Source organism: Falco punctatus (genome assembly GCF_963210335.1).
Source record: "Falco punctatus genome assembly, chromosome: 11".
Taxonomy (NCBI): Eukaryota; Metazoa; Chordata; class Aves; order Falconiformes; family Falconidae; genus Falco; species Falco punctatus.
The window spans coordinates 5,445,800-5,472,905 of NC_137591.1; the positions used below are offsets into that span (position 1 = coordinate 5,445,800).

Consider the following 27,106-nt stretch of genomic DNA (forward strand, 5'->3'; position numbering starts at 1 on the left):
ATTCATAGTTTGACATGAAAATTTCCTTCTAAAATAATGCTTCATTCATGTATTTCAATAAATGTCTAATCTGCCTAGGCTGTCACTTAGATCTAGATTTTGAGACAAAGACCCTGCAGTGACATTGATACAGACAGACCGCTCGTTCCCTGTGGCACTTTGTTCAGGGCACCAGTACCCAGTGCCTAGTTGCTGGGCTGGTATTTTCTTGAAGGCTTGCTCTCTGAGGCAGTCATCACCTTTGTGAATGAGTTCTGGAAAAATTTGTATTTGGAGAGACACAGTTACTGTATTTCATAGGTGCAGAAGGGGAGGAAAGAAGCTGCAAAATATTTGATGAGCTTTTGTGACTTTCTCGTGGTTTCAGGAGGGAGGGAGGCTGCAGCAGAGCTACAGAACCGGCCCAGCTCCAAGTCCTGTTTGAGACTGTTTACTTGTGCCATTGTTTTTTTCTTTGACGAGTCAGTAGAGGTAGTACCAAGGCAAACAAATGCCGTAAGGAAAATAAAGTTACACCGTCTGTTTGATTAATCTGAACTCTTGCACTGAGTCAGTTTGCTGGACCTTTTTACGCTTTGAAAATGTGGCTATATGCTGCCTGTCAAGTGCTGCAGGTGATTTCATACAGGCTGTGAGAATACTTCCCTTGTGAAGAGCTCTGCCTTTTTATTTTCTGAAGCTTCACAGAGTGTGTTAGCAAATTCTGATGAAGGATTCCTGGGGGTTTTATTCCTTTTCATATCCCTGAAGACAACAGTCAAAGGTTTCCAGGGCTACTTCTTTCTCAGGTATCTCTAAGTGTACCTACAAGGGGGGAGAGAGAAAAAGCTGTTTTCTCTTTTTCATCAGCTGAAAGGCTGTGCTGCAAATAATCTTGGTTTCAGTTTTGAGTATGCAGTCAAAAAGAAGTAGCTATGCAGTTCCAGAAAATCTTTTGCTCTCCGCTCCCTGAAGAGTACCTACTTATAAGTGTAAGATGTTAAGATTTCCTTCTTTTAATGCTGTAGAACTTGCTATGCCAATAGCAGAAAGGGCTGATGAAGAAATATGTCCCCCCCTTCCCTTGTAGCGTGATGAATTGTGGAAGTCCTGATTGAAAATTCTAATCACAGCCTTGCAGTCCTTCAGATCACAACCCTTGACAGTTGATTCACTCCTTTTCATGCCTGCTGCCTCTGACTGCTTCTGGTGCCTCTTATGCATGAGTCTATCATTAGCACACAAAGCACGATGGATTGGTTGGGGTACCTCCATCCTTAGAACCTGGGAAATGCTTCTTTTTCAGAATCAAAGAACCTGTGTGTGACATCATCATGAATGAGAGAAGAAAGTAATACAGTATTGGATGTGCCTGTTTGCTGCCACTGTTGAGAGAAAATGATGGATTATGGGGAATGTAAGTATATGGCCTGTTTGTTTGGTTTTTTTACTCCTTGCTAGTTAACAATGCAGAAATTCATGGATCTTAATGCATAAGCTGAGACTGGCAAATGCATAGAAGTTGTAATACTTTCTGGAAAGGAAAACTGTAAACCCTTCCAAAATTCTACTTAAAGATCAGCCTGTTTATGAAATCTTTTAGCTTTCAGTGTGATCTGATGACCAAAATGATTAGGAATAATTGGGTTTGGTACTGACTGTGGCCTCGATTCACTTTTGTGGATTCTCTTCTGTAGACCCTTTTGACAGGAAACTTTTGCAAATGTTTGCATTTTGCAAATGCTTTTATTCATCTGTGTGACTTGGCATTTAATGTTTCAGTGAACAAGACAGTTAAGTTTTGGCTTCAGTGAGAGATTGATAGGAACAATTTTCAAATGTGGTATCAAAACAAAGTGAAAATATGTCATGTTCAAATACAGAGCTCTGATGCGTTGTGTGGTCTTGTAATAAATGAAATAGCACTACAAGCCTGACAGATTTGCAAGAAAATGTTTTTAAATTTATGATGATTAATTTTCAAGATGAACTGAAATAAAAAAAAAGTGTTAGTAGATACTTAAAGAAGGTAAAAGGAAGCAGCTTTCTGAAATGAGAACAAGCAGGTAATGATAGGGCTGCCTTCGCTTTTATATGCTTTCTAAAATTCGTGCAGTGAGTCAATTGATAGTCTGACTGCTGCAGCTGGCAATAACAGCTACTCATGCAAGTGTAACATCTCATGGAAATTTTACTTCTTGGATTTGTACTGTTGCTTTGTACTGGTTGTCTCGGAAATAGGAGTAACATGAAGCACAGCTGAAGATTTTCTACCATGAGTGGTTATTTTCTCCAAGCCATCAAAATAAAACAGCACTGAACCTAGTAAGAAAACAGAAGTAGCTCTGTAGTTCCTTGAAAGAAACCCAAACTTTTCTGAAATTCAACATGTTCATACATCTTGAGCATTTGCCACTTGCAGATTGACTTTGTTTTGCTTTAGGACAGTTAAATGCAAAGAGTATTTTTTTGTAAGATATCAACTGATTTATGTAAACATTTTTAGGTAGTAATGGGCTGAAAACATGCCTTGATACCATTTATACTTAGCAAGAAGTCAGTCATACATGCCAAGTGCTTAAGTTTTATTTGTATTGATTTAGGTTTCTTTCTAATGGTTTGGTTCCTTGCTTCACTTCGTTCCATTTCATTGTATTTGCACAGATGCCTTGCCAATCAACAGGTGCAGAATAGCTTTATGCACCCATTAGTGCGACGTAGTTGTTGGCAAACATGATTTAATGGGGTGAAGGAAGGAGCTATACACTGGGACAGATCCTGCAGCCAGTGTAAAATGGCATAGCTCCATTGCCCCAGTATAGCTGTTTGAAGTTGTTTGTTCCATGCTGTTACAGATTAGAAACTACATTAAACTGAGTGACAATTTGCATGCTGACTCTTTGGTAGCATTTAGTTTAACCAACAGTTGCTTTTTGCCAGCTGAAGGCTGTCTTAAGTAGATAGAGGGTTTTCTATATATGTACACACACACACATATGTAGACCATCTAGTCAATATAAGAAGTAATATATTCAGAGACATTGCTGTTTATTTGAGCAAGTGTGTAGCAGCTTTTCCCCTCTGCAGGGCCTCTTTGCTGTATCTAATGTCTCTCTTGTAGTATCAATTCCTGCCAAATGCAAAAAGGTAAAATAACGTCACTCCCTAGCAGTTAGCCTTCTCCTTTATTTCAAGGAACTGCATTGTGAAAACTGGTGCAACTTTTGGTCATGTCAGTTTGTCTGCTTTTTTAGTCACATCTATAATGTGCATGTAGATGCACTGAACTGATGTTTCAGATGTTTGTATTTCAGTGCCTAGTTTTAAAATATATTTATGCATCTAATTAAATGAAACTAGTAGTGGTTCACGCTTGGGTGGGACCTGATTATGCTCGATGTTTCTTTTGATATCTTTTTAACAGCTGAGGCTGCATTTCCATGAGCAGCTCATTGCTGTTGAAAGGGCAAGCCTTACTTGTCTCCTACACATGCCACACTGTTATTTGTTGAGTTTCTCGTTTAGCAGCTGAGAAGACGTTTCTGTTAAACTATACAAGAAACTTTTTGAAAGGATATGTTAGGAAGGAAATGGGATGCATTGTGTCTGAAGCATGAGAAAGAAAGGAATGACCTTTTACGTGTGTTTGGACAGAGAGCTAGCTTTGTGTTAGTGACGCCAAAAGTCAGTTTTCAAGTTGGACATGGCGGGAAAAAAAGCTTCAGAAATTATATGAGCTGTGCTTTTTTTTCAGAACAGGAGTTCAAGGGGAAAAAAAAAAACCCACAACAACCCAGATCAATGTTGTGTTATTTCAAAACAGCCTAAATGCATTTAAAAGACAATGTTACAGTTATCATTAGCACTATAAACTTTTGCATGGGAATATTTTATATTGGTAAGAAGTTACGTGGGAAACCCTAACAATTGTCTGCCAACAGTTAATTGCGAGCACTCTGAGGACACCAGGCCTGAAGCATCTTCTTATATCTTACCTTCCTCATCTTCAGCAGTGCTTCCTCTTCTCTGTTAAAGAAACACACTTGGTGGTCCTAGAATTTTTCCTGGCACCCTTGGGACAGTGGCTGTGTAGCTCAAAGGCAGTCTTTTATCTATGGGTTATGATTTGAATTCACTTGATAGCTAGTAGAACAGAAAAATTCTACAAGCCGTTTTGGTCAGAAATAATTTTGAGTTGGGGTTACTGTCTGCAGATAGAACTGAATGCAGTTGTCCATTTATATTAAGTTTTTTTTCTCCAGAGATGCATGTCATGATCAAGGCCCCTGCTGGTCCCTATCGGGTCCCTATCTTACTGTGCACAGAGAAAAGAAAAAAAAAAAGGCCTATCTGAAGAGCTTAAGGATCCAAATATAACATTAGTACAATAAGCAGGTGAAGAAAACATACTACCAAAACAGATTCAATGTATGTGCAAGTATACAGTATATGGTGCTTGCTGCCTTTAGTGTGCTTCATAATGGCTTTCAGATGCAAGCAACTTGCTTTGGACCTCAGTCCTTAATATCAGGAATCATTTTATCTGCTAAGATCCCCAAGGAGTGATCAAGATCATGCTGAAACTGCATGTTTCTTTACCTCCAACTAATGCCAATATCTGTGCTGGAGGAAAAAAAAACCAAACCACCTGTTTTTTCCAGATTCTTGCAGCTCTGTGTTTTATCAGTAACCATAGAAGGGGAGTGCCTTGTTTTGTGCTTGTTGCTTTTCAAATGGAATCAATATTTTTCGGGGGAGTATCTTTCATCAGCATGTAGATATTTTTGTGCGTTCAGTAGAGATCAGCATCAATTAGTTTCTCAGAATTAAAATACATATGGGTTTCCAAAAGTTACAGTGTACAAGCTGAGACTTTCAAATGATCACAAGAAAATTAGCCATGCTGCTTCTGTCATTTATATATGCTCTACATTGAGTGTCAGAATCCTGGTACGTAAAACGTGTCAGATTGTTCTGTACTTCACAATAACCGGTTACTGGTTAGCCTATACATTTCCCGCTTATTATTTGCAAAGCATTATACGCTCATCCTGTATCAGCTTGGTTATAGTGGAGCTGTTTTCCATTCCCATTGAAAGCTTTATCCCTGCTCTGAAATTGCCAATAATCCATTGATGATTCACCAAAACCTGAATTTTTCAGTCTTTGTTTGTTTTAGAAATGAGAATGCTCTGGAAGACTTTCACAATCATGACTGATCAGTTATACTGTGGCATTTACGTTTGGATAGAATTCAACGTTTCTTAAGCATAAATATTCACAAGCGTATGATGTCTTGTGTGAACATGTTGTTTAGTGATTCTGACGTCTGTTAGCACCTGACATGAAATGACCAGAAAAGCGTATTCATTACTTTCAATAACAATTGGATTGTATCTCTTTTGCAGTTTCTGGCAAGTTTAGCTCTCAAATAACCTGTAGTTGTTTACCATCTGAGCTGATAAAGCTTTATAAGTTTTGGAGGTTAATACAGAGAACGTTTAAGCTGTACTTAGCACCGAAGAAGTGCTGTGTGTAGTGGGCTGGGTTGTATATACGGATGTGAAGCTTTGTGCTTTTTTGTCTTAAGGATATATATTATCTGTAGTTACACACAATCTGATGGTCTAAAGGCATCAGCCTTTAATATTTATTATTTTTAAATATTATATATTATTTATAAACAATATTATTTATTATTTTTTTAAAAAAATTGTTTTCTCAGTTCTGTATTTTGTATGTGTTAACTCAGATTTTCTGACATGTTTAAATCAATGAAATTTTGATTGTTTCTATTACATAAGGATTACCAGAAAAGTTAATGAAATTAATATAGACATACCCAAATTAGTTTTATATTAGCATGTAGAGCTGCCTTTCTGGCCTTTGGAGCTGGACCAAAGCTAACTTCAGTCTAAAGCAGCAGGAGTATGGCTTGTGCCCACTGTGACAGCTCAGGTCCCAAGGAGGCAGTGCAAGCCTGCCCACCGCTGTCACTGCGCTCGGAACATCCTCATCTGGGCAAGTTCAGGTCTGACTTGCTTACATGCACACAAGCTGCATTCCTGTTACTTGGGCTTATGTGTGGATGATTCTCATTGCAACTGCAGATTTTGAAATGCAAACTCATCAAATTTTAGTATCACTGAAACTATGCTAGTTTGTGGATCTTGTGTGTTGCCTTGTAGTGATCCTGTGATTGAAGGTTATCCTCTTGCTTCTAACTGGCTGCTGACAGACAGTGATGCGTTTGTGTTGTCTCTCATTGACTTGTCTCGAGTTTCATATAGTATTGGAATTGGAATTGGGTTGAAGAAAGAGTTGCAAGAATTTCTTAAATTATCCTGTAAAAATGTTTCACTGAATAGTGTGAATTGCTTTAAAATTTCAAAAATAGAGATTTCCTGATGTCCTTTGCTTGCAGATCTACTGTGAAAGAGGCTTCTTATTTGCAGAATAATGTTATATTTATGATTCCTGTAATGCAAGTATGAAACTTAACACAAAATAGAAAATACTTGTAAAACTAGTATTCTGAGTCCTGTCAAGAAGTACCTTAATTATCTCCACCTCAGCAACTAACATTTTGACATTTATGGATGAGACTTTGACTTTATAGTTCGCCAGATGTGACCTGCATTTCCTAGGCTATATCAAACATGGACTCTGAAGTATGAAGCTGGGATCCATCTATGCATGCAAATACTTTTTTTTTAATTTAACTGTAAATACTTTTTATACCTTAAGATAGTTCCCATCTGTGATGTGAGTTACCACTATTGATACAATTATGAGATTATTAGATTAAATTTATTAAAGTATTAGAAATAATGTTAATTAAAGAGTGATTGTGAGGTTTGGACCTTGTATAAAAACTTCTGAAGGTAATGGAAAGACTCCCGTTGAAGTTAGCTGACTTTGATCTGACTGTATGTTATTTCTTGTGATACTTAAGGCTGCAGTTGTGCAGTCTAGTATGTATGAACCACATTGTAAGAATGGGAATTTGACCAATATTCTGCAAAGTACTTTGACAAGATGAGCTAAATTCTTAGGAGATTTTAGTTTGCCTCTTAAACTGGAGAAATATTTCTCTTCTGAAGAGTGAGTGTAGAGTATTTAACCAGGTTTTGTATGTGTTGAACTTCTCTATTTGTTGATGGAGCTGCTCATACACACCCTCTGTGCTTTCTCAAAGGGAAATTTCTGGACTTGAAAGTTTTGTTGAAGAGATTTTGCATGTTCAGAAAGCTGGCCATGTAAACTCAGTGTACGTGCCTAGTGGTAATTGCTGGGAAAATGAAAAGTGCCAAGAAAGCTGAATTTCCATCCTGCTCTGCCATTGTTTGGTGGGAGTTGCAGAACCATTTTTGCAATAGGTACTGCAGTATTCTAGCTTCCTTTTTAACTTGTATCTTGGCAAATGAAGGCAGACCGATCAAAAGAGATATTGTCAGATTACATGTAAAGTCAAGACTTGTATTTTGCCAAGGAAAATATGGTTTTCTATATAGCCCATTTTACAGTCCAATACCAAACTTTATTAAATATTAAAAATGTGATCTGTAATAAAAATGAGAAAAATGTGTCGATATGTTCATCTTTGAAGCAATAATCAGTGTGGTTTGTCTTAAATGGTCTAGACTTCCATTTTAACATCTAGTGACAAGGTGGAAAGGATGTACAAACATATGGTACTTTAATTAATGGGGGCAATATTAAGCTTTAAAACTCCTTTGGAGCTTTTGTCTCTGTTGGAGCATTCTCTGTGCTGTGAGTCTTCTGTAATGCTTAAAGCAAATGAACTAAAATAGCCTTTGGGCTATTTTGTTGCACCATGTTGTTGGGCAAAAAATTAATCCAGTGCCATTTTGCATTTGCTGTCTGTGAATCAGACTGTGAAAGCTGATTTTAAAACTTTCACACTTGGCTTGAATGAGGACTGCCAGTGCTTGGAGAATGTTAAATTGAACGCAATTAGCTCAAAGTGGCCTAGCTTAAATACACCCATCAGCCTCAAAGTGCTTAGGCTTGATGACTGCTCTGATAAACTAACACCGAAGTTACAGAAAAGAATTTGAAGGCATTAAGTTGCTAGTGAAGACTTACCCTGTAGAGAATAGATCTTTGAAACCAAAATAGTTTGTACACCAAGGGGTAGGGAGCTCTGTTGGCAGGGAGGTGGTGAGGCCCCATGGAAAGTCATGGATGCAGCACCGTGCTGTATCTAAAAGAGAAACAAAACAACTGATGAACCTGCTCAGAATTTTTTTTAAAGGCATAAATAATGTCAGAATTTGTAAGTATAATACATTGTAACTGCAGTAACTTACTATTAATGGTCTCTGAAGTAGTTGAGTGTCATTGATCCTTAAAGAAGAGGCAGCTGGTACAGCTATGGTGAAGTCCTGTAACGTGTTAGGGTATAATGACTGTACCATTGCTAGTGGTTTAGTTTGGAGAAATAATGTGGTTTTGAAGTTCATCTCTTAATGGTATCTGTTTATCAAGTGCTGCATCAGCCTATAATGGGGACTTGAGGTACAGCCTTCACTGACACTGAAATTCCATGCTTGGTGTGGGAGTTCAGAGTAGCTCTCAGACTGGATGTGAGCAGATCTCTGACTGCAGATGCTCTAGAGCTAGGAATTTTAGGGAAAGAAATGAAGAAGAAAAAGTTGATGAGCAGTTGAAGCTGTGAGAAGCGTTACTGGCAATGATATTAGCTGCTCTTCCAAGTATCATGCCTCTTCTCTAGGAAGATGGGATGTTTGTCAACCACAGGGGACTGTGGCTTTTGGGATACCATTTTCCCATGACAACATATCAGAAAATATTTGGAGCAACCTCTCTTTTTTTTTTCCACCCTACCCCCACCCTTTCCCTCTTTTTTTTTTTTTTTTTTTCTTGTAGAGGGCTGCCTGCAGAGTTTTATTATCTTCAGGTGCTGACTGAGGTCTCAGCTCAAGTTATTCTGTGAGGGTTGTGGTAAATGACCACTGATTTTCCTAGTGGAGAGAGACCCTGATGGTAAACTGAAAAGAACTGAGTCTGTTAAGTTAGCGTTTGACATGTCATCCATTCTTAGGTAACCAACACGAAAACAGCAGAAAACAGCAACATTTTTACTTAATGAACCCAGCCATAAGCACTATTCACATTTAACCTATTTACAGGGGGTAGCATACAGGCAAAAAATTCCATTAATTCTTTTTGCATGAATATTGTGTGCCTGAGTGCGTACATTTATGTGTGGATTTGTATATATGTGTACGCTATTAGTGTATGCAGTGTTAAAGCATGTATAGTAATTCAGAAAAGAACCACTGACAAAGTTTCATTATGCTTGTAAATATATTCAGCAGAAGACTTAAAATAACTCTTTAATGGAAAAAGAGGAAAAATTATACCATTTGACTTGAGGCATATTTTTTGAACTATAGTATACGCAGAGTCTGTTTTCTGCCTTTCCTTTCTTGCAATCACTGTCTGAAATATTATGGTGGTATGCAAAGGCTTTGTTTTAAGTTTAATTTAAAATTAAATTTGCCTGAATGCTGTCATGATATTTTTAACTAGACAGTAAAATTGGAACTTGGTAATATTTGGCACTCAGTTTCTGTAGAAACGGCATTCAGGATACAACTTTGGACTCATAAGCAAAATAAGATGAAATCACACATGTTAATGATGATTTTAAAATATTTTCAAGACTATTTAAATTTAATTTCTTCCTTGATTTGGCTTTTTATATGGGCAGCGGGGGGGAGGGTTTGTAACAGTCATATGGATATAAAGTCTTGAATGAACCTTTTCAATCTGTTAATCCAAATGTTCTTTAATGAATAAAAATAGAATCAAATTACTTGACATAAAAAAAATAAATAACCTGGGCATTACTTACCAAGCTTCAAACAGAATTATTCTTCCAATAATATTCTGATTATTGTCATGGTTTTGTCTTGAGTAGGCTGACAGACGGTTATCTTGCTGCTAAAAAGCTAGGCATCCTCACCTGTGTTTGCTTGTGAACTGGTGACATCAGTTGTTCATCAGTTACACTTCAGTCCTGATAGGAATGCTGTCTTGCTGAAAAAAAAAAAAAAAAAAAAAAGGCTTTTATAATTATGAAATATTTGCTTTGAGAAGATTTACAGCCAACTTTGTGAATATTTTTGTGAAGGTCACTGTGGATCTGTTTCAGTTGTTCTCCTCGCAATGTCTCAGAGCCATTCAGCTCTGATGAGGGGCCGTCTCTGGCCTCGTGGTGCTGACTCCAGTGCAGGTTCAGTCCCTGTGGGCGGACCCAGCCAGCAGAATCGATACGTCTGCTTCTGTTCTTATCAGAACTGGAGCATTATAGCAGAGTAAAGCATAAATCACAACGGGACAACTCTGCTGTGGGTCTCAAGGCATGTGTTCCTTTCAAAGTCAATCTGGGGAAAATAAAAGGAAAATAAAACTCCATCCAGGACATAGAGAGATATCTTTACTTGTCTGTTTGAACCAGAGGCTGTATTGCAGGTGTTCTGAACTTGCCCTCGTGACCCCTCTGTCATCATCTTGTCCAGTTAACCACTGGTAGTTAACTTGGTTGTTAATCACTACCCTGCTGTCCTGCTTTCTCCTCGGTACCGGACATGAAACCAACTGGTTCAGGAGCAACTGTGGTACTTTGTTGTGCTTTTGAGGTGGAAGAAGATAAAAAGTTTCACCATCTTCAGCGGTGTATGATTTGTGGAGAGGAACCAAGATGACGAGAGAGAAGCCTTTTTCTTGGCTGAATGGCGCATTTCCTAAGCAATGGTTTTTGGCTCGAAGATGGACTGCTGTGTCATTGTGTGGGTGTTGGCTGGTTTGTTTTCTTTCATAAAGTAGTGCATTGCTTATAATAATAGAAGCCCTATGTGAGCATTCAGGGTGTCAAGACTGTGTTTTGTCTTTCCAAGCACTTTTTGATACTGCTTTGACACAAACAGACCTGGAAGTCACAGTTACAACTCGACCTCCTGTTTTTCTTTCCTATCCTGCTCTGCCAAAGTCTTGTTTGAGAGAGAGTCACTTCTGCCAGACTGTTATCACATATAGCTACAGCAACTTTTGCAGGAATAGGTGCTGAAAGAATGCAGCTTGCAAGCTGAATTCAAGAAGGCACTGCAATCTGGTTGTGGTACACCTGTGTTGCCTCCTTTTCCTGTATGTTATTACACACATACATAAAAATATAAATGACTGTTACAGAGCCAAGCACATCAGTAAAGAAATGCTAAGTTTAACATCATCCAGATGGAAGATAACTGGATGCAAAGTTGTGTGTGCAGTCACATGGTACTTTCCTTTCCACATAAAGTCATAGTACAAAAGAACAGATCTGTGCTGGAGGATCAAAATCAGGATTGCATGGTAAAGGTAGTCGCTGTCTGTAGGAAAATCTGTTGCTTAGTGAGCAAGGCAGGAGGAGGAAGGGATGATCTCGTGCCTCAAGGCAGCAGGACAAGGTCTTGGAGATTGCACTGTGTGTATCATTGCTTTTGCTATGTGGCATGCAAGATGTTGGCTGCAGTAGATATGCTTTGGTTTGAAAAGTTATAAGGAGCTAAAAAGCAGATTCATAATGGGAAATGTCAGGAACTTTTCACAACACATGGTGTTACCAAACACCATTATAATTAAACCAAAATGTGTCATCAGTATCCAAAATAGCAGTCTCTACAAAAATGACCAAAGACTGTCAAAATTCTTGTAAGAAACAGTAGTTTTGACTCAAATATTATCATCATGTTTTGGGCTACTGTAATGTGCAATTCTTTGAATGGATTACCTGAGTTAATGCATTAAATATCATTAATTGTAGCTACTATGTAACTGCATGTAGCTTCTGTGTACCTATGAACTAGAATATAATGTGTTTTCTGTGACTGTGTTTGGGAATAAATTCAGAATATTCTTAAAAGCATAGTTTGTACAAGAAGCAACATTTTTAGACAATGAACCAAACTTTTCTTTGCTGATCTGATACTATGTGAATAGTCTTTTTTTTCTTTTTTTCTTTTTTTTTTTTAAATAGACTTTATTGCTAGGCACTGTTCTGTACTGTTACTATTACCAATGTAATAATCAGTAATCTGCCCTTCTCGCTGTGTTTTTGGAAAAAAAAATTTGAAGATGGAACCCATGATGCATATTTAAAACAATCAAACAAAAACACCCAACCAAAACCCAAACACACTCCTCTGTGCCTTTATTAAAATCAAAGAATATGATGTATCTTGGGCCTTTAAAAATCTAAGTTGGATGAAGAATTCACTGCAGATGATACTGTGAAATGGCTCTGCGAGAGGAGGGCAATCAAGTAGGGATAATTAGTTACTATTTAAATATGCAGAAAGGAAAAAGCTTATCTGGAAAAGCAGAGTGAAGTTATAACAGCACAAGACTAATGTAAGAATGATTTGCAAGCAATAAAATCACATCTCCCTGACTTTGTAAGTACAAAATAATAAGCAATATTTAATAATGGAGACTGTAATCGTCTGGGTTATAAACTCAGTGGTATGTGGTTTTACCATTAGATCTTGCCTGAAGGGGATAGATTGGTTTAATACTGATAGAGTTGAGCTATGTGAGGATTTACAGGTATTTGGAATGTGTATGCAGTAAGGGGGAAAGTAATTGCTCAAGATAATCTCCAAGCTGTTAACTCAGAATAATGGTACGAAGTTGGCGGGACCTCTGTTCTCGGGTTTTACTTACTCCTCCAAATCAATCAATGTATGAACACATCTGAAAGAAGGAGATGTGATGCCTGCTGCTGGTGTGATTTAAAAAGGTTCGATGAAGAGCAGAAGAACATGCTGTTAAGAACAAATCCGCCTTGGCAGAGAAAAGGGTAGGATGGTCTTCAAGTTCTTAATCATCTCTGATTTTTGTAACTCTGTCATTATTTTCATTAATTAACTTGAGTGGGTAACACAAACATCACACTTCTTCCAAAACTAGTATTATTGCTGCCTGCTATTTAGTCTGTGGAACTGAAAAAACAAAACAAAACAAAATGTTAAAGTCACACATAGTCAATAACTTCATTGAACATGTATTTATCCAAACAGCTTTAATTGGACATCAACTACAGCCTCACCAGATTGCACTGAGAGCCTGTCTGATTTCACAAGCTGAGCAAGGCCAGGCCTGCCTAATGCTGGGCATGGTGAGGAAGCTCCCCAGGAGCTGCTGGGAAGGCTGTTAATTCAGGAGCTGGCATTCTTCCCTGGGGCTTAGTGAGGGGGCATGTGCCTGCCAAGGGTGCCCTGCTCAAAGAAGTAGAGCCAAGGGCCTAACCACTGGTAGTCATCTGAGTTCCCGTGGCCCTTTCACAAGGGCATGGGTGCTTAACCCAGTGGTCCTGGCTACCTTCCAAGTGGAGTAATTAAATTCTGCGTTCCTGAATTCCCTCTTGTTTTAATTGGATTAGGTATTCTTCACCTTTTGGCTTTAAACTCTGCTGGCTGAACAACTGGTTTTCATTATAGCGGAGCCTTTACTTCAGATGACGTTACTTTATCCCTGAATATAATGTACATTGTTTTTAGTGTACTAGGTGTTTCAGGAGAGCATCGTACAAGGTAGATCAACATTTTTCCTCACGCTTTCCATTGATTTTCTTTGCTGTGCTGATGTACACTCATTTGGCAGTTATTCCTGATCACACTTTCAACTTACAAGCCTTGTTGAGTCTGTATTATCAAAGACAGTTTATGAAAATATTTCAGGTCTTTGCTGCATCCAGGAGACCTTCTGTTTAGCCGTGTGTGCAACTTTCATCTCATTTGTGTAGTCAGTGAAATCAGGGATTGCTGGAAGTTTAGTCTTTAGCATGTATTCAAATGTTCACCTAATGATTGAGATTGCTTAGTACTTTGTGGGAACAAGCTTGTAAACAAGGAAATTTGTGCTACATCCCCTCTAAAATATGGCTTGGTTTCTAGTGTGCCAGTAACTTTGGTTCAGGTACTGGAGCCTAAATAATTGATTTTTCAATGTGTGCTGTGGTATAGCATTTTAAAACCCAGGCTGCGTTATTGATGCATACTGTGATTCTGCAGAAGTTTTAATTGTTCAACAAGAATATCCGAAAGACATAGGAAGTAATGAGAGTGAATACATGCTTTAAATCTGTGTGTTAATTTGTGGAGAGTACAAATTTTTTATATGGATAAAATGCAAATTAGTTCACTTAACAGTTCACCTGGCCTTTGATGATACCTAAATTTAGAACTTGTGAGCACCACTGGCCTGTAATCAGAATATGTTTTGGCTTGCATAAAATGGAATTATATTAGTCAACTCACATTAGTCAAGTCTGAATTCTGTGTCTGGTTGGATTTAGTTGCATTCTGCTGATGACAGGGCTCCGTTTGGCTTTTTGTTTGACCTGGATATGTGCATCTTCCTTAGTGCTGCCCATCTTCCCTTATGTTGCTCAGTGTACTCCTGTTTCTGAAAATCCAAGATCCATAGCCTTTATTAAATTACAGAGTATATTTCTTGTACCCATAATATTTACCTTGGGGCATCAGGACTCTTTTTTTACCTAGAAAATAAGCTGGTACAGGATTTTGTGGGAGTTTCTTACTCTAACCTCTCTCAAAACCCTTTAAAATAAAAAAAAAAAAAACCAAACCAAACAAGATAACATCCAGGTATATCATTGTGGGAAAGTATTAAAAAAAAAACCAAACCCCAAACCCCCAGTAGTATTAATAAACACATCTGCATTTTATTATTATAAAAAAAAAAGGGGGTATATCTCTTGTAATTGTACAGAAGCCTTTTAAAAAAGGATTCCATTTGTGTTATGTACTATAAATGTACTTTCCATAGCATTCTGTCTCCTTTCTCTATTAACTGTAGAGAACTGCTCTAAACTGACATAAAGCCTTTTCGTTGTGGACTTGATTTTCTTGGTATGCAAAGAGGGAGGGTAAAACCAGCATCCTGTCTTTCATCCTTCTGGATGAGGATTAATCATGATCACAGCTGCAGAATAATGCAGATCTTAGCTGCTGGGGTTGGAGAGGGGGAAGGGACAGGCAGTGGGGAGAGCAAAGGACATAGGCTGTCTTCACTTCCACATACCCCTTCTGCCCTCAGAGGCACTGTGTTCCATGAAGCAGATTCTCAGAAACTGTTTTCCTTCCATTGGCTTAGTGGTGAATCCCCTTGTATTTCAATTTATGCTTGCTGTCTGTCAGAAGCATTCCTTGACTTTGTGTGCAGTGTCCCCATACTACAGGACACAGCACAGTACTGTCTTCACTATATGAGGGCAGTCCATATTAAATAAAGGCATAGATTTGCTGTTGCCCCAGCTTACCTTTTTTTTTTTTTTTTTTTTTTTTTTTTTAACTAATCGGTTTTTCATGTATCTTAGGGTTTTTTTCCGTGTAATCATAAGGAATGCATTCAATTTACTGGTAAGACACAGCCACACACAGTTTTGCATGGCTTACTTGTTTTCTTGATGATGCATTAAGCAGTGGATGCTGAAATGCTGCTGGCTCAAAGGTACACAGATTTAGACCAGTAACTTTCACTATGTCTCCGTAGATAGCCCCTAAATGCCTTGCAAGTCAACTGCTTTTCATATGGATAAAAGTGTGCTAATTCCTTCAAGGTAAATCAGAATGATTATGACATCTAGGAAGAGGAAACTGCCAGACAGCTCGTGAGCAATATAACTAGGACTGACCCAATAGCATCTCTAAAGCTTCCAACAAAATTGCCTGAGGAGTCTGCCAAGAAGCCAGATGCTGCTGCTGGAAAAATACCTTCTGTAGCTTGGCATTTGTCCTGTAATTGCTTCTAAGAGAGAATAAACTGTAGCATGACAGTAGAAGGTGAATGGTTCCTCACTGTGTGCTACTTGGGTGATTATTAAAAATATGTAGAAAATAAGCCTGGTTTTGTGATGCGTTACCACTCATGCAGGTCCATGTACTTGTTTAGCTGCTTAAAAGTTCCCCATCTGAATAATCATGACCATCTCTTTATTTATTTTTTTTCCATGACAGTGTCAGTGGCTTGATTTTTTTTTTTAAGTAATTCCTTTTACAGGGTCCCGAACCTGATTACTTAGGCTTTGATTCTGTAAGTGTGTACTGTAGTCATGCAGACCTCTCCAACTGTGTGGTTACAGCAGAGTGGAGACAGGTACGTTTCTCTGTATGATATTACAATACAGGAAACAACATTTGGCCCCCACAGATTCAAAGGTTAGATTGTTGGGTTGGGTTTTTTCCCCCTTTGGTGTATTTTCCAGCAGTGGGAACAGTGCTGTCTTTCATTATTTAGAAAGAAACGTGTTGAATCTTACCTGCAAACAGAAGATGTGTAGATCCTGACTTCTTATGGGAGGTGCTTCCTCCCTTTCAAAGTGGTTACCATTCTTACTGATACAAAGCAAAAGGCATTTGTGGAGCAGTGTATGATGTGGTCAAATACAAGGCACTGCATTCACAAATGAGATGAGAAGAGATAAGTGAATTCAAGAAAATTATTTATGGTTTAAAATTTCTCCAGTAAAATCTAGCAGCTGTTCTCAAATACTTCTGTTTGGTGTCATTCAGGAGTCTGCCTGCTGTTCATCTTCGCAGTCGTGTGGAATTACCTTCATGAGTGACATTGCTGGTTTAAAGACAAGTATTTAAATTGAACTGTTGAAAGTATTTCTGTAGCTAAAACTCATTTACTAAATGGTTTAAAATATTGGTATTTGTTGGTTGTGGAACAACAATGTGAAAATAATTTTTGCTTGTATGTGTAAATTCATACTTATAGTCCCAGAAAGCTTTTTGCTTTTTTGCCTTTGCAGTGCTAGTCAATGAACTTTGGTAGAAGTCTAGTGGTTGGGTTTGGTGTAATAAATCAAAAGTCCGTTTACAGCAAGGTGAAGTCCTATGATTAGTTTTCCTAATACTTAACTGTCAGGGAACAAGGGGTGAGTGTTGAAAAATAGCAGTGAATAAAGATCCTGGCGTAGGGTTTTTTTTTTGTAGTTGTTGACATTAGGAAAGTTTGCTTTGCTTTCCTGTAAAGTCAGGAAGCATTCAGAAAATTGAAGGGCACGATGTATAGGTTACCTCATGTGACTGAGCAAATCTCAAAGGGACCTGAAAAAGTTGGTGCAGAGTTCACGTCCGTTAAGAAGACCAGTATAAAGCATCACTTCAACGTCTACTTCAGATTTCAGTCTATAGCTTAAGTTGGATCTTGTGTGAGTATTGTGCTTTATTTAACATGAATGAGAGGGGGAGAACAATGTTCAATCTCACTTGCAATATTAAGAAAGTAATCTTGAAATTAAAAAAGAGAGAGAGCTGAATTAAGATATTTTTATAAAGGACAGGAGGAGATGAGTAAGTTGCCTTCAACTTACTGTGCCACTTAAAAACATGCTGAGCTGTCCAGGATGCGAGACATTTAATTCCATAACCTTTTCTTCCAATTAGAAGGCACAGATTCTGATTGCGAGGAATTTGCATTTAAATATAAAACGTGGTGTCTCTGACATTGCTTTTACCTTCTCCCTGGTGATGCTCCTGACTGCATACTTCTCCCTTTCCTTCAGTGTGATGATTGCACCACCACGCTTTAGTAATCATTTAACAGCTCTAATTACAGAATACTGTGATCCCAACTGTGTACTTTGTCCTTTTTCCCTTCTTAGTCTTCACTCTGTTTCTTTGGTGTCGAGAGGATCAAAAAAGAGCTGTTCTTCTCCTTTGCAAAAATAAATTCCAAAGGCCCTGCTCTGGTAATGTACAGATTTGCATTTTCTTGTTGCTTTAGAGTTAATGACATTGAATTTTAGACATATAAGGGGTTTGGTTGGTCTGGTGTTGTTTGCTTCAGTCACGCCGGCATAACTTCACTGACACTAATGCAGATACACCAGCATAAAATTGGTGTAACTCCAACTCCATTAAAATCAATGGAGTTACGCCAATATAAGTCAAATGTAATGCTATTGATTTTGTGCTGGTGTGACTTTATTGACTTTAATGGAGGTAAGGCAGTTTTCTGCTAGTGGAGCTCAGATCGCAGTCAGGCTGTGCCCGGGCAGTATTTGTAGCAGTTCTGAGTTTTGTTTCTTGTTTGTTCTTACACAGGGTTACCAGAAATTCTTTTTCTTTTCTGCTTCAGGGTCAGCAGCGTAGTAATCTCGGTATAGTAAAGCCTTGGCGTAATGCAATTCATATAGGAAAAGCATTTAGGTAATTCAGTTTCACTCTAGTCCAATCTGAACAACATCCCATGTTACCTGGTAACATAGCAGCCTCTTGGTATCGGAGGAATGATGTGAAGTTTTTAAGCCTGTTCTGTTCAGTGGCAGTGCTCTTTTGTATGTCATACCCTGCAAAAGCTTACAGATAGCACTTTGAGGGGAGTTTTGCATCTTAAATCAGAATAATATGTTTGAAGGAACAACGTGTGTTATATTTTACCCCAGCACACAGGAGGTTTGTTGCTCGTTTTCAGCAACTCGTTTGGGCTGGAGTTGCATTCCCTGCTACACAGGCAGAGGAGAAGCAAACACCAGCCTCTGCATTGCTTCCTTCCCAGGGTCTGGCATGAGAGTACTGGGAAGTGTGTGTGTGTGTGTGTAGCCTTTTCCAGGAATGATTTGCTTCGTTCAAGGCTGCAAATGTACTTGTCCAGCAGACTTGCGCACTTTCTTGTGGAACTGAAGGCAAACAGTGCTGCCATGACTGTTTTTAATCGTTGTCTTTTCCATTTTGATCTCCAGCCTTGAATTTTCTGTGGCAATAGATTTGGGGTTTGATTCTGTCCTTTCTAGCCTTTGCAAGACTCCTGAAAGCAATGCTGCTCATGTTGTATGATGGTGCTCCTGGGTACATACCTAGCTCAAAGAAGAGCTAGGTGTTAACAAAACGTGTGGAAGGTTGATACCTGAGTTGAAGCTGATAACTGATTAGTGGGAGTCAGACTTAAGACAAAGTGAAGGGACCATGGCAGCACTGGAATTACTCAGCACTAGCTGTGGTCAGCAATAGAGCAGAACAAGGGAGAGCAGTAAGTCCTGGGTTCTCAGTGCTAGGTGTTTTTTATTTCATGGTTTTGGTTTTTGGTGGGTTTTTTTTTAAGAGGTTTTACTCTATTATTATAGAAATCCTTTTAAGAGGATGAATTTCATGTTGAAAGCATTGAAGGAAAAAATGCAAATATTTTCCTATTGGTTTTAGTGATTGGCTCAAATCTCTCAGTTTTTCGTAAGAGCATTTGAATATCCTTCCTGAGAAAAATTATGAACCTACACAAAGTAGCTTTTCCTGAATGCAAAATGGCATACTTTCAAATATTTTCAAAAATTCTGTTAAAACAACATCCATGTCCTTTGTTTTACCTTTGTTTCCAGAATGCTGTCCTATATAATACAAAATAGAAACTGTTATATTAAAATGAAATGTTAGTAATTTTCCATTAAAAATGTTGATGAAATCAATTAATTCCTTTGAAAGCCATCTTTTTAATCCAGTCAGCATTTTCTGTGAGTAGAAAATTCACAGCACTTCTGGTGAATAATTGGTGAGGTGGAATGTAGTATTCACCACTACATGGAGCAATTTCCAGGAGGAATTTTAGTAATTATTCCTGCTGTCATTGGAATAATAATAAACATCTTTCTTTGGAAATATTTTATAGGTCAATTTTTTGGCAAGATGCTCTTCTAGTGGTAAATCAGCTTCAATGGTGCTATTTACACCATCTGAGGAACTGGGTAGCATGCCTGAAAGATACCCTAGAGATAGAATAATGAAGCATATTGTAAACCACAATAAATTCAATAAAATGTGTTATTTGCCTTAGTTACATGTAGGGTTTTTTTTTAAAAAAGACCTTCTTATTTTCAGGAGGTAAGAGGAGTATTTTATAAATACAGTTAAACAAATAGCAACTATATACAAAGGGAAATTAGACATTATGGTTTGAGTACTAAGTATCTGATGTTGGAAGAATTAAAAAGGGTTAATTGGGAAGTATTGCTCTGGTATCTCACTACATACATAGTACAGACAGCATAGTAAAGCACATAAATCTCCTCCCTTTACTGTAGTATATACAAAATCAGAGGAGGAGGTGAGTACCTGCTCATTTTAGAGCAAACCAACCCAGGTATGGAATGTGGAGGCAGCTGTGAGCCTTGGCAAGCTGTGTGACTTGGGGTGGTAGGAGGAGAAGGAGGGTGCTGGGTGTCAGAGGAGCCTGTGCAGTTTGCCAGGGGGGACAGAGGAGTTAAACAGGGCACTTGGCTTTCCACACTTTGCTGAGGGAATGCGTTTCTGTGTAGGATCTCAGTTGGTGCGTGTGAACAGCAAGCTTCCTTTTCACCTTTCCAGGCTACAGAAATGCCAGTAAAGACATTGCAGGAAAAAGCAGTGATTGACATGTGATGCCATGAGAGAGTGTCATTTGACTTTGTCACTAGAAACAGTGTATTAGGCTGTTCCCTGGGCAAATGACAAAAATGGAGAAGAGGGACGGGGAGCATTCAACAGTCTAGCGGAGATTGTTTTCTTTTTGCAGGCTAGCTAGAAGTTCAGTGCATGAGTTGGCTTAGGTTTTGCTGCTAAACACATTCTTGCAGAATTTGCTTTAATGAAGAATATACAGAGACAGCTTCCCCCTTCCTTTGCTTTTCCTCTTCATTTTCTCCTGTGTCAGTATGTTAAGCTCTCTCTTTCACCTCGTCTTCCTTGTTTTCTGGTTCTTGCTTATAGGCCTTATTAACCAAAATATATCAGTGGGTTTTGGACCCGTCCCTTGGGTTTCAGTTTGGAATTAATGTAATGCTGTCTGTAACAGATTAATAATCTGATACCAAGTAGCTTCCCGTGGATGTTCGCAAGACCTGACCGCTGGGGAAATGAGTGGATGAGTACAGAATAGTGTGAGCAGCTCCAAAGGATTTCATGGCTTCCTCTCTCTGGAGGGCACTAATGGCAAGGATGGGTTTTTCCGCCATCTGTTCGTGTCCGTCCCACTGAAGTTCCCTGTGTTAGGCTGTGTGGTCAGATGAGAAGCTGATGAGTAACGTTTTTCTCCCTGGATAGCAGTCTGTTGTGCTTAAACTGTTTTCACTTTTCCAGGACCACAGCACTTTTAAAATTCTTTTGTCACTTATATTTTGCCCTTTTAATATTTTTGAGCATTAACACTTCCAAAATCGTGGGTGTCGGTGTTCCCTTACAGATTATTTTTGTACTGGGTACTTTGGAGGAAAGGAAATGAATGGCAAGGCTTCAGAGATATAAAAGCAAGAGCTAAGGATGGTAGCATGCATTTTGTTTTGCCAAACTAGAGTTTGAGAGGTACCATCCTCTTTGTCACATCCCACTTTGGGGCTGTAGAGAACTGAAATACCTAGGGAATGCCAGGGCTTAGATACAAATCCTTTCTAAGACTGCTTTTCCTTTACATAAGCAGATGGAAACTGGTTTCAGGGGAGGGAACTTCTTGAGTTTTGAAGGCCTGAAGAAAATTAATAAATTCATGTATTTTAAAGCCAGAGGGGAAGTACCATGATTTGTCTGACCTCCTTCATAACTCAGGCCAGGGGAAGTCGCCTAATAACCCCTTCATGAGCTTGCTCAAGCATGGTTGAAAAGACAAATGATTTGACAGAAATTGTTGCTTTACAGATGCGTAGGGGAGGTGGGCGGAGCACGTGACTAATTTCCCTGTGCATAAAAGGTCCAACCTGTCTTAATCCTAACTGCAAAGTGAATTTACAAAAATATTTCTTCACTAAGACTTTAGGTTTTGTGCCTGTAATACAGAATGCAGGATTAAGACTTCTCTTGGAATTAAAAGCCAGTTAATTCCAGAATGCGCTGATTGTGTTCCTGCTGTAGCCACTTAATAAGGGAACAGAGAATGTCAGTATTTTGTTAAAATGAAGAGCTCTGAATCCTCTTTAGGAAAAGCTGAGGCATGCACATAACATTGTAATAGCTGGAGCAGTAACAAGGCACACAAGAAGATTGTTGGAGTGGATACATGTGAGATGATGGATTTATTTTTTTTAAGTGCAGCTAATGAAATTTTGTCTTTAGAACAGGGAGAGAAACGTGGCAGAACTGATCAAAGAAAATAGCATCTCACTGATAAAACACATGCTGCGGTACTTCCCACAGTTGGAAGACCATAGTATTTAACAACGGTGACCTAGATTGGAGGAGACAATAAAAGCTGTTGCGGTGAGGAGCAGATTGACTGCCATTCTCATCTGGGTAATAAATGGCTGAAATACGGACAGTATATGAAAGTTTACTAATGTAGCTTACGTAAAGACCTATGCTGTTGGAGGAATTGTCTCTGTAGCAAATTCAGTTTGAACTATTGCTTGCATCTGACAGATGTTTATGCGCTCCTTTAGAAAGATACCTATTACTTTATTCAAGGATCTATGAGCCTGCGAGAGTATGACCTGATTAGGTTTTAAAGTAAATCAATATGTGAACCTGTCCAAAAATAGACATGCATTTATTTTAAAAAATATTACTCAGTGGGATAGCCTCGAGGGGATATAGCTTTTCTGGAGAGTTTGAAATGAGATAGCAGTCATATGTTGTTATTTTAAAATATTCAGTGCCATTCAGATGCTACTATTTCAGCTATCCTGTTGAAAGTAGCTGACAACAGGAGATGACATGCTTGATGCTTTGTACCCACAACAGTCTTCTAAGACATTAAAACTTGCTTGACTCTTGACCCTGGGGATATTTTCTATTTCTTTTTTGAGATGTGGGGTTTTTTTCTTTGTTTGTTTTTGTTTTTGTGTGTGTGTGTGTAGGGGGGTTAGTGTGTTTTGTTTTTTTTAAAAAAATAAAATAAATGGAACTTATTTATAAATATTTTCCTAATGAAGTGGTGTGTGTTAGTGCTTCTTATAATGCAGTTAACCTTTAGGTAAATACAAATCCAAATTCTACAAAAATAAACTGTCAATCCAGGTGTGACTTGAGAGATGCTTTAAGTAAGTGCCATTGAGCTATAAAGACTGATGCATCCCTACTGGGCTGTAAAACTAAATATTATTAAATTGGGTTGTGTGCAGGGGGAGGGGAAGGCGATGGGGGTTGTGAGGGACATCTGTTCTCTGCAGCGCCTTTCTCCCTGTTTGCTGTGGGGATTTCAAGCGTAAGTGAAGAGCAATCCCATCGAAGGCAGGGTGCGGTGGTTCCCTCACCATGCAGTGAATGCATTGATCTGTGCCGGGGCCCAGCGGTTGCTGCATGTGGTATCCCACCCTGACTGTCTGGGGGAGAGACATCTCCCTGGCCGTGGATCTGGCCAGAGTGCTTCAGATCCTGAACAACTGTTAGTTTCGGGCCTGTTACCTTATTCTTTTTCTTTCTGTGATCAGCCTGCATTTGCTCTGTCCTTTTCTACTGTTTCCTTAACTAAAAATGTTAATCAAAATGCTTTTAGTTTGTTCAGGTGGTCCAAGGTGTATTTAGTAAGCACTACAACTTTGATTTGAAAGTTCCTTTATTTTTCCTCCTTTTTGCTATGTTACACTTACTCAGACTCCATAGAGGAGGAACAGGGAATTCTGTATTTTGAAATCAGTTCAGTAGATTTTGAAAAGCTATCTTTGAATATTCTATAATACGCATACAGATTTGAAGAGCTTATTAAAGAAAGCCCCTGACACACTTCAGCAATATTAAATCACTTCAGACAGTGCATGGCAGTGTAGTGTTACTGAAGCATTTTAAAATGTTAAAAGAGCCTGGATTTGAAAGTACCAGCAGCTTCACAGCCCTGACTGTGAAAAGTGATTTAAACTGTCAAAATTACGTCAGTGTTTGCACTGTATTACTTTCTTAAATGACAGAGAAGGAATGTTAGTAAATAACTATAACTGTAGTTAATCTCTGGCCAGCTAACCAGCTGATATGCTGGGTTAATTTCTTTATTAAATGCTTATTTAATAACTGGGCAGCTGTTCAGACAGACCAGATGGACTTCAACGTAATTGTGCTAATAATGAGAACTTTTTCACAAAAAGGAAGGGCAATAAGGAGATGCATTTAGTAAGGCAACATCATGACAAATGGCTTCAGGACAGCATGGTCATCTGCCCTCAACAGACTGGCTGTGGTGGCTCGTAGGTGGCTCATCCTTCAGAGCAGGAAGGACCAGCAGTAAGAAATGGAGTAGTGGTTTATTCTTTGTGTGTTCTTTGCCTGTAGATCCGTGGTCCTACCTGTAGCCTCACAGCCTGCCTCCCTCATACTGCTCCAGCATGTTTCTGCACTTACTGCTGTGGCTTCACAGCTGGTGCATTTGTGTATCTCCCCAACAAATATGTATGTAAAGCTATAGCTTGCTCCCTAAATGTTATCTTTTTTGCCCCATATCCTGTTTTTATTTTGTAGGTTTAATTAACTGTATTTTCAAAGTTCTTTGCAAGAAAAAATACTAGATGGATGTTAAGAACTACAGCTTTGTTTACATGGAGGCAGATTCTTTTATACAGGAAACATTTACATAAGCAAGAGGAGTGGCAAAGTATGATGTTCTCAGTGTGAGTAATGAATACATTTTTCATTTGTCTTTGTTCTAGCAGGAGAACAAAAGCATTATAAGAGCATTTGAGGAGTAAAAATCTGAACTTACTATCTGGCAATATGTTTTTGCCTTGGAATTGTTGCATTTAAGAATTGAGTCCTTTCAGAATTTTTTTGCTTTTGGTAACATTTCCAACTACTTTCTGGATCACAGTCTTTGTCCTCCAGCTGCTGGTCCAGAAGTACAGGCCTTCTGTATACCTTGTGTGGTGTCTTTAGTCTGTGGAGACGTCTCAGATAGGCCAAAACATCTCAGACAGGACTAGATGACTGTATTTAATCATCTGAAATTGTGATCAATTGACTCTATAGATGGAGAACTTCATAGGTTTCTTCCTCAGTAAGCTTGCAGTGGTTTGCTGCTTTTTTTCTTTTTTCTTTATTTTTAGATGTTTTAAACTCAGAGAATGACCATTAATTTTTGTTTCCTCCTTTAACAGCACTCAAAAGGAGTGAATGAGATGAACTGTTTGGGTTACAGTATCTGAAAGGCTGAATTATTCTCTTGGAGAGACGTTCTAAATGAGCCTGACCGAGATCCTGGATCTGTGTGAAGAGGACTAAGGATATAGGATGTCAACTGAGACAGAACTTCAAGTGGCTGTTAAAACCAGCACAAAGAAAGACTCCAAAAAGAAAGGTAGTGACTCATTTCTCTCTATTTGTATGTGTTTTGTACTTTAATCAGCTCCTACATCAACCACCTTTTATGCATCTGTGATTCTTCTGTTATCTGTGTGCTCAGTGAAAGTGAAATTTGTTAAGCCCAGTGGAAGTCTGGTTTGGGAACGTGGGATTTGGTTCTCTAACATTAAAAATACATCTTACTGAAATGTATTTAAAATGTAAGAAAGAACTTATGTATTACAGTTCATTAATTTTTACTCTATATGTATATTTCAATTTTCACAAATGGAAATGGATTTTTTTAAAATTACTCTTAGCAAAAGGTAAGGATTTTTTTTCTGTCGATACGTGAATTTTCTTCTAAAGGCTTTGTTACTACTTTGTTTTGAACTAACCAGAGCTTAAATGCACTTCCCGTTACTGGAGTTTGAATCTTACTGACACTTTATGAAGTTACAGAGACCTTAGTAGCAATCTATAGAGAGATTAATGGTAATCTGGTAAAGGAAATAGAAACGAGGAGGAGAAAAACTCAAAATTAAGGAGAAGCTATGAGTAAATGCATGGTTGGATAAGTTCATGTTTGTATTTATAGTTTTTTATCAGATTGTAGGGCAGTTCCTTGGGCTGATGAGCATGAGAAATGGGACGATATGAATCTAGTGCTTATGAGTAGGAGTACTGAAAGATTTTCAGTAAGGTTTTTTATCCTTACATTTTTATTAGTATTTTTTATTGCTTGTGGTTTTAAGTACTGATGAATTTGGAGGCCAAGGCCTTGAATTCTAGTGGTAATTCTCGTTCTGCGTAGCCGTCTTTGATTAATTTATATTATTATTTTTAAAAACCTATACAGATAATGAAATTGAGGTTGAAAACAGATTTAATACAAATTGTTCAAATAAAAAAGTAAAACAAAAAAAATCATACTTAGTTTTAATACTTGAGACAGCAAGATTTGGACTTTCACATGAGCTTTTCAGTTTGTCATTCTGTTTCTTTTTCTGGGTGTGTAATTTAGCCATTTCTGAGGAATCTTTAAATTTAAGAAATTCTCATCTTTGCTCATACATGTCTTTGTTGCCGATTTTACTCATCTTAGACGTCTTGTTAAACTTCTGGGCAGCTATACCTTTTATTGCAGCAATTCTACCAAACCCATAATTAAGGCCTTGTGTTTGCTCTACCTTTTTTTATCAGACGTCTTTGTATTAGTGTTTTTAAAAAGAGACACAGCGATTAAAAAAAATTAAGTTTTTGTTTGGGAAGATGGTTTAGAACGCTTATTACTGTTGTAGGCCTAAACTCACAAGGGAAAAATTACTAAGATTAAAAAGCTGTAGTTTAGAAAGGGAAAAATAGGGGAACTTTGATGTAAATGAGAATGTGAGAATCTGAGAGATGTGTTCAAAGCAAGTAAAGAAAGTAAAGATGCTTTGGTTGTATGATCATTCAGTATTTTTGGGCAGGCAGGAAATTAAAAAAATGTCAGTCCTTTGCATTATGGATAACATCTTTTTGATTTGTGTCTCCTATGTTGTTTCTTCTGCTGGAGGGTGAAACTTTTGAAAACAGCAAACAACTGTTGTAGGAACTTGATGTTTATGTTAATAAAATATTCAGCATCCATCTCTAAAAACATTTTCATAAATCACAATAACTGAATGCTTCTCTGCAACAAGTCTGATTCTATCCCCCGAATGGGAATTCTGAGAATTACCTTTGCTGCTGAGAAGAAGTATAAAATATGTTCTGTGGCGGTCAGAGCTCCATGCAGCATGTACAAGTATCTGAAGAACTGGAAGGGACACTGTATGGCAGCAGCACATCCCCAGAATTAATCT

At 38.2% G+C, this 27,106-nt stretch overlaps 1 protein-coding gene across 8 annotated transcripts in view; it reads left to right on the forward strand.

Moving 5' to 3' along the window:
* DAB1 (DAB adaptor protein 1) overlaps nt 1-27,106 on the forward strand; it is a 566,655-nt gene that overhangs the window by 412,428 nt on the left and 127,121 nt on the right. For 4 of the 8 annotated variants that reach the window (XM_080406386.1, XM_080406380.1, XM_080406381.1 and 1 more), the window contains one exon: nt 1,286-25,275. In XM_080406386.1, the coding sequence (XP_080262512.1) occupies nt 25,209-25,275 (67 nt within the window). In that variant the 5' untranslated portion in view covers nt 1,286-25,208. The remainder of the gene's footprint in view (nt 1-1,285; nt 25,276-27,106) is intronic. The other 4 variants (XM_080406387.1, XM_080406378.1, XM_080406389.1 and 1 more) reach the window with 2 other exon arrangements.